The sequence below is a fragment of the Cnephaeus nilssonii genome, assembly GCF_951640355.1.
Source record: "Cnephaeus nilssonii genome assembly, chromosome: X".
NCBI classification, from domain to species: Eukaryota; Metazoa; Chordata; class Mammalia; order Chiroptera; family Vespertilionidae; genus Cnephaeus; species Cnephaeus nilssonii.
In genome coordinates, this window is record NC_137071.1 from 4,911,218 (window position 1) to 4,924,262 (window position 13,045).

The following is a 13,045-nucleotide window of genomic DNA, read 5'->3' on the forward strand; positions in this document are numbered from 1 at the left end:
GCCGTGGTATTTTGTGGAAGAGCCACACTCAAGGGGCCAAAGAGCCACATGTAGCTCGCGAGCTGCAGTTTGCCAACCACGGTGTTAGGTTATTAGCTAATAAAGTTTGCAAATGTATATTAATGATTTTTATTTTTACAGGCACATTGGCAATGAATGATCAGGAAGATGAGGAGAGAAATAAATATTTGGATGGAAGGATATGGTGATGAGTTACTGTCTCCAGTTTACCTATAGCTTGAGAATATGAGTTTATGTATCAGTGAAAGATATCTAGAAACAACAGATGAAAAAATTCTTCCTTGCTCAACCCAAAAAAGTTATTCATAATGCCATGGCTTCAGCTCATTACCCAGGCAGGAGAGTAAGTTAAGAAAGATGGGAATTCCTCCCCATGTTAAGATTTTTATGTCCATATGATTTGAGTTATGATTACAACTGCAGAAAGTAATGAGTTTCCAGCCTAAATTAATCTGATTTTTTTCTTTCTGTGACACCACCCTGAGGTAAACACGCAAATGACTTTTGAGAATGAACTGTACCTAGATGGGAGCTTAGGTAAGAGACTGTCTCTGTTTCTCATTCTTTCTGGGAAATAGAATTCCTACTTAATCTCCAGACAACCTCAGGAACCTTGGGGGCCTGAGACCTTCCCAGACAACCGATTTGTTTGAGGCCTTGTAGTTGAGCTCTTTAACTGTAGAATGTCAATTCACCTTTCCTTATTCCCTAGTAATTTCTTCTTTGAGACAGACAACATGAATTATTCAGCAGAGGATCATTAATTTAGGGAGATACCTTATATCAAAGGGCAGCCTTGGTAATCCATGAGGGGGGAAAAAACCATGGCCTCAAAGACCTCTACAGACCAGCAAACTTACTGTTTCCTCTTGCCATCTCATTTTTCAGGACCACATACTCTTCATATAATGGCCTCAGCTGCTTGCCGACCTCAGACCTCCAGCCTTCCCAAACCCAGAGCCTTTGATTATAATCTTTGCTCTTCTCCATTATGTCTTCCAAGCCTGTTATTGCAAAGCACCCAAAGGGAAATAAACTTGCATTGGTAAAATTTTTATTTGTAAACAATTACATGAACTTTCAAGAATTAAAAGTAAGGCTGGCACACATAAGGTCATAAAGTTATAAAATGAAATATCATGATTCATTAATTTCCTCATCCTTATTATAGTTCTAAAATATTTGAGGAGAAAATAAACCACTGACATCATTTAACTGCTAACTTAATCAAGTTACTTGAATATGACAGACTTTACAAATGTAGTTTTGTTAAATGCTAAGTTTGTCCATGTGCTGAATCACATATTTGGAATCTTCTCACCTGTGGATTATTCATGTGAAAGGCACAATGCCATTATCTAACATCAATTTCATTTTTTAAACTTGGGGGAAAAGTGAATATCATAATCACTGCTCAAAATTAATAGCTTACCTGAAAGTGTTAAGCACTCCTGTGGATTATTTGGGTTACAAACTTTTCCAGTACTGTAGATGGTACTCATTGTAGTTAGAATTGTGCTCAACTGCAAATTAAAGATAATAAACACTGTTAAAATGAGAAATATGCAAAAGAAAATGCTAATGTAAAGATGTCCTTTTAGCCATGTGATTTTTTTTTTTTTTATGAATCCAAATACAGCAGTTCACAACTTCTTTTCCAAGTATCTTCCTTTATGCAGGGCAGGAATCTCTCAGTTAAATCTCCTCGCCATGAGTTATCAACAGAGCCTTATAAACTTGTAATAAATATATGTGAAGTGATTAAAATAAACAGATCTTCTAAAATCCCAAAAACATTTCTCACCTTCACATGCACAAAGTGCAATTGTTGTTACATTCCGCATTCACTGAGTGCACATTTATTGAACATCTACTATGTTCTACACTCTGACAGTTCTGACATGAACAAGTCACTGGTCCTCAAGGACCCCACAGTCATGGGACAATGAGGGAGCCATGGCATTAATAATTATATAACAGAGTGATATGGGCTATAACTGTCACCAAAAAGTAATGTGGGAATATGAGGAGGAGATTCAGGAATGGCTTCAAAGAGGAAGGCAAATTAGAGCTATGTCTTGGAAGAGAAGCAGAAATTGGTCAAGCAGAAAAGAGAGATGGAGGGCATAGCCTAAAAGGTGGAAGGAGGTTGGGAAAGACATGGCCTTTTCAGGGAGTGATGACATGTTGAAGGAAACTAGAATAGTAGTGCTGGTTGAAGGACGTGGGAATGGAGAGATAAGCAGGAGCCAGATTAGTAGGAACCTTTTATGTCATACTGAAAAGTTTAAACTGTACCCTGTAGTTAGAGTTTAAAGGGGAGTAGACATAATAGAGTAAAGCAGTGTTACTCAAAATATGGTCCATGAATCAATGCAAGTTAGCAAATGGTTTGTTTCCATTATGTGATAAGTACAGTAACTGAGAGAATAAATGTTTATAAACTTTTAAGACCATTTAATGTTTCCATGACATCTAGGCATGCGATAGATTGGTAATAAAAGAAGAGGAGAAAGGGAGGAAGGGAGGAAGGGAGGGAGGGCTGGTTCTCTCCCACAGATGATTTAAGAAATACCAGATGAAATACCCTGTTTCCCCTTTTCCTATTTCCCGCTTCCATTATTCTTTCATTCTGCTACAAGAGTTGCTATCCTAAGACATAAAATAGATTCCATGCTTAAAACTTCAACAAGATCCCATAGTCCAAAGGAATCAACCCAAATTCTTTACCATGGCACAAAAACCCTCATGGTCTCTTTATTTGCCTGCTTTTTCAACCTCTCCCTTCTTCCTTTCCATTGAATTCATGCATCTTTGAGTCTCCCCTCTTCCCAAACACTTAAAGTTCTTACATGCATTTCATGCTTTTCAATCCTGGCTGCACATTAGAAGTATCTGTATCTTTTAAAAATATAATGAACGACATAAACTGATGAACAAGAACAGATCCAGAGACTGAGAAACATCGATCAGAACGTCAAACCTCAGGGAAGGTGGGGATCGGTGGGAGTAAGGGGGAGAGAACAACCAAGGGACTTGTGTGCATGCATATGAGCCTAATCAATGGACACAGACAACAGGGGGTGGGGCATTAGTGGGGGTGGGGGTAATCGGGGAATAAGGACACATATGTAAAAAAATTTTTTTTAATTAAAAATTAAAATAAATAAATAAAAATAGAATGTCAGGTTCCAACTAGGATAGACCAGATCAATGGGCAAAGTTTCACATGGTATCTTTGTGGGAAAGATGGAGAAGCATGGAATGGACAAGATAATGTGGATTAACACCTAGTTAGTAAGTAAATCCAAAGAATGCAAAATAACAAATATCAACTTGTAAGAAGAGATGGGCCATATGGTTTCATCTTTCTTCTCATGCAATTTTTTTTCTTTTTATAGATGCAGATTAGAACACAGAGTTCCAGAGGAAAAGCAACTAAGAAATAAGACTTTGATGTTAAATAGCCAAATATTTCAATAGATTAGATGAAGGGTCTTAAACTATGATCTGCAGACCAAATCCTATCTGCTTCCTGTTTTTGTAAAGTTTTATTGGAACACAGCCATGCCTATTTGTTTAAGCATTAGCTATGGCTGATTTCCCACTACAATAGCAGAGTTGACTTATTATGACAGAGACAATACAGCCCACAAAACCTAAAATATTTGCTATCTTTACCTTTGTATAAAAGTTTCTTGACTCCCGGGCAAGAGAGATGGAATGAAACAGGGGCGAATATAGGCTTTCTCAAATTTGCACAAACTAGCCACCCAAGAATAGAATTTTAAAAGGTATCCCTTCAGAACATTTGGAGACTTCATTGACAGTGACATTGATATGAGTCAACCATGGAATTTGTCAAAAAACAAACACAAAATCAAACAATAAGACCTAATACTAGTATAGTCCTAGATTGTCTTAGTAGATATAGAGTACAAGGTGCAGAATGTTACATTGCTGTTCACCTCTGTGCAGACCAGAACCAACTCAGAGTGCTATGTTTAGCCTAGAGAGAAAAGGACTCAACTAGTTAAAAAAAAATGTTAGCAGCCTTCATTTATTTAAAGACTATTATAGGAAAGAGCAATTTGGCTTTTGATGGCAGAACAGAGTGTAGGTAAATCCCCTACCACTCAATGGAGTGAGTATCATTCCATCAGTTAGAGGAAACCATATGTGAAACTGATGTCTTGGAAAGAGGTGAATCACCTACCCTTAAAGAAGTTTGAGCTGAGGTTCTTAGCCACTTGTTAAAGAGGTTGCAGAGGAGAGTCAAGAATGAAAAGAGGAAAGGATTAGACTACAATATGAGGCTTTTCAAGCTTGGCACTATTGACATTTTAGACCAGATAATTCTTTGTTGTTTGGGGATGCCTTGTGCATTGCAGAATGTTTAGCAGCATCCCTACCCACTGGATGCCAATATCACCTCTCCCAAATTGTGACCACCAAAAATGTCTCCAGACATTTTTAAATGTCCCTGGGAGGCAAAAATCACCCACAATTGTGAACCATGGACATAGACTAAGTGTATTATTCAGGCTGCCTGGTCCTCAGGAAGTTATCTCTGTTTAGGGTGTCCATATACACTACAGTGCCAAAACAATCCCAGTTTAACTCTGTGTCCTAACATAATTATTACATGTCTTCTTTCACTCTCAAAAAGATTCTAGTTTGGATGATAAATTATGTGGTCACCCCACCTAAGCCCAGAGCTCTTTGTAATGTCAGCATGCCACTCTTTGCAGATAAAGGAAGCAGCCATGGGTGATATGAATGTTTACTATCCCCCAATATTTCAACTCTTGAGATCAATGCTAGAATGTTCACATACTCGTTTGCTCTTGTCTGCTGTGAGCACTGATGACCCATTCTGCTGAAGGACCTGTAATTGACGCTTGATTGTAAGATTCTGAATTTCTTGTAGTGGATAAGTTTGGGCAAGCTTGGACTGTTCTTCATAAAAGGCAGACCACTTGCTGTCAGCTTCATTCTGAAATGATAAAAATATAAAATATAAAATTAAAGTCAGAATGACACTACTTGAACAGATAGAATAGAAGATATGGTCCAAAAAACATCTGGTGGAACATCTAATATTTCCTAAGTGTTTTAGTTCTCTACTTTGCTGAAGGTCGAGGCTTAGGTTAAGAGTGACCAGGCCACTCTTGGTTACTCTCTCTTTCTGGCCCACTGCCTAGTTTTCCCAAGAGTCCTGTCCCTAGAACTGGAAGTAAATTCTCACAGATGATTCACATTGTAGGACCCTGGAATTTATGGCCTTAGCACTGTGACATGTGTGAGCTGATCAGGATTCAAGGGTGAATGTTCAAAGGGGAGAGCTTAGTAGAGCTTAGCATGGACTTAATGTGAATACAGACTCTCAGAACTATGGGAACCATGAGAAATGAACACTGGTTTGCAGTAAGCTCCATAGTACCATGACTTTCCAGATATTGTGATCTTAAATTATGTTCCCCAAAGAAAGTTGCCCAGAATATGGCCATTTGGTAGCCATGTTGATTTTTTATCATCAAAAGAAATTAACAAGCATGTGATGATGCCAGAACTCATTTCTCCCCATCTTGAACATCAGCAGGCAAATGGACTCCTACAAACTTCTCTAGTGCAGTCTTCCCTTGATGCACAAATTTCCATTTATCAGACTAAAGTGAGCAGTTACTTTGTACTTTGTACTTCCCTAGACCATATAAAAGTGGTAGCATATGAGGGAAGTAAGAAAGAGCTCCATTCCTGGAGTCAAACACCTCCCACTAGCTGTGTGACCTTGGGCAGACTACTTAGCCTCTCTGAGCTGCAGTTACCTTATCTGTAAAATTAGAGTAATAATAAAACTTACTTCAAAGGATTGTTTTAAGGGTAAGAAGAATGAACAAATAAGAAAATGCTTAGTAGAGTGCCCAATGCATCCTATGCATTCAAAAAAAAGTTTGCTATATTTTTTTCTCTCTTTATTAAGGAAAGTTTGCTATTTTAGTACTTAATAGAAAAACATCCTTGTTCTTACATTGCTCGGAGTTTTGTCTGACGGATAAGATATGCATCATGAATTTTTCATTAATGAGACATAAGAGAATATGATAATATATATAAACTATGAGTAAGTCAAGCAGTTTCAGTCACAAACAATATTGTGAGGTAGTTATAATTATCTCCATTTCACAAATGAGGAAAATGAGGCACAGAGTGGATAAATAACTTTACCTAGGTCACACGACTAGTAATTGGAAGAACCAGGATGCCAACCCAGATATATTTACCTCCAAAGCTAATGCTCTCTAACCACTGACTTATATTGCATTAGACACATTCTAGTCTTCTGTCTAACATGCATGAGTTGGAAGGAGTGAGCTACAGAAAGAATAATTTTGTCTACAGCACAGACTCATTGATGCAACCCAGTACTCAATTCTCAATCCCTACCCTTATTCACCCAATCCAGAATGACTTACTGTCAAGCAAAATTTCTGGTAAAATTTTGATACTAAATGATAGGAATAATTTTATTCTCAATCAACTTTGAAAACAACTCACAATTTCCTGCACTATGCTAGTAGTGTAAATTCAACTTCTACACTTATTAAATAACACAGGTGAAACCTGAGTCTGATCAGGTATCTACATGAGGACTCTGACCACCATCTATTTTGTAAATAAAAGTTTATTGTCACATATTCACACCCATTTATATATTGGCTATGGCTGCTTTCACACTACAATGGCAGAGTAGGATAAAGGTGGGAGAGCCCACAAAGCCTGAAATATTTACTATCTAGGCTGTTACAGAAAAAGTGTTCTGATCTTTGACTTTGATCTATACATGTACAGGAAATACAGGGAACAAAAGAGCATGTAAAGCAACACTAAGAGTGCACAATCAGAAAATCCAGAAAGTGTAAGTTTCTATAGGACCAACAATTTAATTTCTCCACAAATAAATTGAAAAGAAAATGAGAGAGGGACTCTATAGATTAAAAAAGGCTTGAAGTACATCCATCAAAACTACTGAAAGGAAATAACCTTGGTGGATTCTGATTCAAATAAACTAGCTGAAAAAAAATTTTAAAGGAGACAGTAGGGAACATTTGACTATTGACAAACTATATGATGATACTGAGGAATCATTGTTAAGTTTTTGGCATGGTAGTATTATTAAGGTTGTTGTAAAAATTCTTACTTTGAGAGTCACAAGTTCAAATACTTACACATAAAACTATATGATGTTTTGGATTTCCTTCAAATAATTCAATAAGTGTAGATCAGGGAGAAAAATAAAACAAGATTGGCCAAAGTGTTGATTGATAATTGGTGAAGCTAGGTGATGATTATTAGGAGATTGAATATACTAGTCTTTCTTCTTTCACGTGTTTCAAAAATGTTATGATAAAATGTAAATAAAAATACATATAATGGAATACTATTTGGCAATAAAATGAATAAAGTAATATTATATGCTACAACATGCAAAGTAAAAAAAAAAAAAACAGTCACAAAGACCACCTATTGTATGAGTGTATTGATAGGAAGTGTTCAGAGTAGGCAAATCTGCAAAAACAGAAAGTAGATTAGTGGTTGCTTAGGGCTGGGGGTGGAAGAAAGAGTGCTACTGGGCAAGTGGTTTCTTTCTGGAGTGGCTAAAATGTTCTAAAATTAGAGATGGTAATGATCGTGCAATTCTGTAAATATACTAAAAAGCATTGAATTGTATGCTTTAAATTTGTGAATTTTATGCTGCATAAGTTAAATCACAATAAAGTTGTTGTTACAGCCTGCAATATTAAAAGCAAATAAAAAAATCACCTTATTCTCTAAGTCCTATAACGAGATCTGAAATCCCCATGGAACTGCTCTAAACCAAAGGATTTAGCCAAATTAATGTAATGCTCTTTTACCCAGGTACCTGGTGCATACTAAGAGGCAGCGGCAGTCACTCACCACCAGACCACCCTCCCTAGGTGTAGCTGGTGGTTGCCTGGCATCCAGTCAGAGTGCTTATATCAATGAATAATTGTGCTAAATTTGGGTATATTTAACCATATCATGTTGAGTTGCTCAATCTTAATTTCACCAAAATTACATGACTGAACTGGGACATTATCAAGTTTTCATGACAAAAGGAAACCAGTAAGAGCAAGGCCTCTAATACACTTCACCAATGTTAATTGTCTACAGGAGGAATTTATCCATTCAAAAATTGTTATCTACTGAATTATCTTTCACATCTACACCCTTCCATTTCAAGAGATAAAGAAGTAAGTGACCAAGGTTATCAACAGCCATCTCAGAAGAGTCATGAGAGCATCAGATTTCCTGAATTCCATTGTATTTCCAGCACAATGAGCTTTTCCCAACCTGTACCTGTGTGTAGGTATTTGTGTGTGTCGGGGAGTGTGGGACAGACTCATTGGAGCTAGATATGAAGTGGACATTCTTCTCTTGGGCACATAATAGCAGTTTAAAATTCCCCTGGTCTAAGTTCACTGTGACTCCAGCCCTAAAGGCAGAGGAATCAAGGTTTAGGAATCAGAAATGCCAGAGAACTCTAGGGGACCCCAGAAACAAAGGGCTGAAGAAGCCCCAGAGAGTATCCAAAGGCTAACTATTGGGCATCCTGCTCTCCCTTTACAGTTTCTTACAACTCCCCAAGAAATATTTATTAAGGGTTCTTTGAGACCTTTGAGGCTCCAAGAGGGCATTCTTCAACACCTACTTCAGCTGCATGGGGCAGCTTTAGTAGTTACTGACAATCACTGGAACAATGAACCAGGATGTCTCTGTCACAATAGGATCCTTTTGCTCTCTTCCAGAAATAAAACTGTCCGGGAGACCTTCCCTCTCTGCAAAAATAAATCCTTATGTGCCTGGGATCACAGAGGTTGCCAGGCAGCTCTGCTGATATTAACTTGATTAGCTTACCACTTTGGGGGGTTGGTCTCTGCTGGGACAACTATTTCATGTGTCTCTCATTCTTTAGCTGGCTAGCCCAGGCATGTTTTCATAGCAAAAGCAAAGGAGCAAAAGACAAGCCCCATCGTTCAAGTCCATTCGAAGCCTCCACTTGCATCACGTCTGCTAACATCCCATTGATCTAATTAAGTGACATGATGAGCACATTTACATTACTTTCAGTGGAATGGCACTGCAGAGTGACCTACCCTTGAGCATTGATATAGGAAAGGGTAAAGAACTGGGTCCCTCAATGTACTTGACCATACTTCCTTACCCAGAGTGGATCTACAATCTTTACATTTGCTTAAATACTTCAAGAACCTATTTATAGTTTTCAGTGTCTCGCTTTTCTAGATTAAAGAATAGCCTAGTTTTCATATTACTCAGCAAAAAAAAAAAAAAAGAAAGAAAAAAAAAGAAAGAAATCTTGCCATTCTCAATAATATGGATGGACTTAGAGAATAATAAGTGAAATAAGTCAGACAGATTAAGACAAACACTGTATGAATTTACTTATATGTCAAATCTAAACAAAACAAAATAAAAACAGACCCATAGATACAGAGAGCAAGCTGATGTTTGCCGAAGGGGAGGGAGGTGGCGGGGTGGGGGTGGGGGGTTGAAAAAAAATGAATGGCCTAGTTTTACAAGTCTTACCAGTTTTACCACCTGTGGTGTAAATAGCACCTCCTTCTATTTGTTATAAATTTATCTCTTTTGAGTTTTCAAAAGTACCATGTTTCTAGCATGAAGAGATTTGGCCAATACAATTGTGAACATGCTATTCTTTTTTGTTTCTCCTCAGACTATTTGTTTTTTCTTTGTGAGTCAGGCTTTGTATAGCTAATTCTGCTTTCCCTCCTAATTCTTTCTGATCTCCTTAAATCATTCCAGCTGTTCTCTTTGGGGGAAAATTCTTCATTTCTAAAATGGCCACCAGCAGCATTTCTAAGCATCCTGCTCATCTTGGTACCTCTCATAGCACCTGCTGTAGTGCCTGCTTCATTAGGGCATATCAATATATATGTGATAAGAGAATAGAAGAAAGGGTCATTTCCCTCCCTGCCTATTGCTCCTCTCCCCAGGTAAACTCACACAGGTGCACCTAAGTGCACCCTTCACCACTGCTTGAGGAAGGAGAAATTGAGCCCCTGCTTGCTTCTTGCATTCAAATATTTTCACTCTCCTTTAAGAGGCCCAAACTTTCTGCAGTTTGGCCACACTTCATGTTTATGTTCTTTCATTTCTGGCCTTTGCTCTGATCAATAGGTGCAATTCAAAAGTAATAGCACTTAGTGATCCAGAGATGATTTCAGTAAACATCACTACATATCCCTCTATAACAGGCCTTCTCAGCCTCTGGGCATTCAACAGAAGTGTTACAAGTCTCTTCAGCAATTATAACTCCCTCTCACATTCACGACAATGGTATCTTATTATTTTTTCATGCTCACAAGCATCAAGTCCTATTCTGGTGGTTTCGTGTACTAATTCAGTCTTCACAATGACCTTATTAGGCAAACATGAAAGTTATGTTATTTTTTACAGACAACAAACCTAAGGTGCAGAGAGGTTAATTAACTAGTTCAAGTTCACTCAGCTAGAAAGTGGTGGAGCCAGGATCTGGAGTTTGCCAGTCTGGTTCTAGAGCTCTTAGGCATGATGCTGGTACACCTTCATCACCACCTACAGGACCATTCAGCTGAACATGAAAACAAATACACAATACACTACAAGCACCTCCAACAGAGATCAAATAAAAAATAAGAAAAGGACCACAATGAAGAGATGAAAAAGAGGTATGACAAAAACATGAGACAAGAAAAACATGATCTTCTCTGACAACACTGGGCTGTCAAAATCTCCTGGATTTCTTTGAGCTTTAGAAAAAGAAGAAAAAAAAAACCTCTGTTTACAGATTTCAAATAAAATAGTAGGTGTCAGAGTTATTCTGTCCAGTGAATGACAGTTATTTAATTTAAGCATGCAAACTTACTAATCATTTGAAAAAATAAATTTCTGCACTACATTTCTGAAGGAATGCATTGCCATACAAGTGCCACAAAAATTATTTCTTAAATAATGTTGCTCAATATCCAGCACTAAATGTGGAAGGATACTTCTTTGAGATCTGTTAAGAGAAGAACCCTTAAACCCGTATATTCGTCTAACAAAATATCTTGCTTCCCAGAACATTCTGAGATTTGTCAGAACTGTTTTAATTGTATTTTTTCTTGGAGGGCTATGGGTGGATTCTGTGACTTTTGCAAGTCCTTCGGAGAGAGCTCTGTGACAGCGAAGAAAGAAATTCCTAAGTCCAGCCTCACCCAACCAATTGTTAGATAATCACTATCTAGCTCTTTCACCAAGCCTCCAGGTGCATTTTTCAGTTAACATATTATTTTAGAGAGTCTTTAGATATTCCTGTTCACATCACTAACTTATGGCATTTCCATGAAATGCTTTGAAACCCTGACAATGATGACAATTATGGTGGCAACCTTATGAGGCATGTTCACTGTTTTCCAGGAATCTGAACTGAGACCAGTGAACTATTTTGTAACAATTTTCCAAAATGAACGCCCAAGTTCAATTAAGTTTAGTTATCTGGGACTTCGGAATCAGAAATACTGAGGCAAATATCCAACTTCCCAGCTCAGGGTATTTCTTTGATTTTCCTTTTCAGTTGTATGGGCAGTAATCTAACCTGTAAGAAGCAATAAATACTCATATGAAGCCATGCACACTCACCATTTTTTGGGCATTCTCGTCGGTAATATCGGTGTTATAATTCCAAGAAGCAAGCGCACTTTCATGAGACAGGTTTTCAGCTTTAGAGTTAAAATTCTCCAAAAATGTCGTGGCCTTTTCCTCAGTCGTGGATTGAGCAGCAGTCACAGCAACAAGGCTGAGAAAGAGCCAGGAAGAGCCTGACATCTTTCCCTGTGCGCCAAGATCCCATCCACTGAACAACTTTCCCTAGAGTAAAACCTCCTCATGAGTTTTTCTCTCTCATCAGCCTTTGAACTTGGGTTGGGCACTGAGCAGGGAAGACAGAAAAAAAAAAGGAAGAAGAAACAGTAAACAATCTGATGAACCAATAGAAAGTTCATCCTGGAGAGGACAGATATGTACGCATATTTTAAAATGATTTTTAAAGTAAATCAAATAAACAAATGTTATTCATTAATCCCAGAGAATCATAGCTTTCCTAGCTTTTATGGCCAAATCAAAACTTGTACATGTGGTTAATAAGTTCCTAAAAAGCTGTTAAAAATACACTGAAGGTGTTATAATTTTACAGTGACCAAAGAAGGCTCGAATTAAGGATCATGTAAGCAATGTTGTTACTTATCTGTTTTTCAGACAATTCCATGAACAGTGAGTTATCCCTACTTTCTTTTTATTTCAAGCTCATATTCACAGAAACTATCTACTTGGGTAACATTTTCTCTTCCTAAATAAATGACTTAGCCCTTGTATTTATGAAATTCATTTCTTTCTGATACATTTTAAATTTCACACAATTATTTTTTTTAAATAATAAGACAACCCTCCACTCCACAGGTTAACTCTCCTGATCTAGCTTGGAAAAACTTAAAAAGGTTCAGTTTCTATTTCTGAGATTACTATGGTGAACTCTGGCTCTATGGCTGACTTCATTGTGTGCCTCCTTCCCTTTCACTTACCTGTTCAAACCCCAGGCAAGGTCACAAGGAAATGAGAATGCCTCTGCAAGGTATGAAATTCAAGGAGTGTCCATGTCAAGCTCTGGTTATCTTTAGCCATAGGATCATGGCAATATAGAGTTCAAAGAAACTTCAGTGGTTATCCTGGCGAATCTTCAGGAGCTGAATCAGTGTCCTCATTCAGAAGGTGTAGGTATTCATGCCACAGATAAAAGAGAGGAGCCTCTTTAAATGGCAAGGCTCGTGGGTCTGGGTGACTGTGATTATGAAACCTTCACACAGGGGAAACATTTCTTCACCTAGAAAAACAAGTCTTCCAGGTCCAGGTGAAATTACAGTAATTAAGCCTGTAAAAAAGTTTT

General features: G+C 37.7%; 1 protein-coding gene across 1 annotated transcript in view; it reads right to left on the reverse strand.

Moving 5' to 3' along the window:
- The window catches only part of ACE2 (angiotensin converting enzyme 2), a 39,801-nt gene extending 26,966 nt beyond the window's left edge, over positions 1 to 12,835 (reverse strand). Inside the window, exons 1-5 of the mRNA XM_079765237.1 lie at positions 12,684 to 12,835; positions 11,746 to 12,034; positions 4,859 to 5,017; positions 1,454 to 1,544; positions 882 to 1,025 (exon numbers count right to left, since the gene is read on the reverse strand). Of these exons, the coding sequence (XP_079621363.1) occupies positions 882 to 1,025; positions 1,454 to 1,544; positions 4,859 to 5,017; positions 11,746 to 11,931 (580 nt within the window). The 5' untranslated portion in view covers positions 11,932 to 12,034; positions 12,684 to 12,835. The remainder of the gene's footprint in view (positions 1 to 881; positions 1,026 to 1,453; positions 1,545 to 4,858; positions 5,018 to 11,745; positions 12,035 to 12,683) is intronic.
- Positions 12,836 to 13,045: the final 210 nt, after the last annotated feature.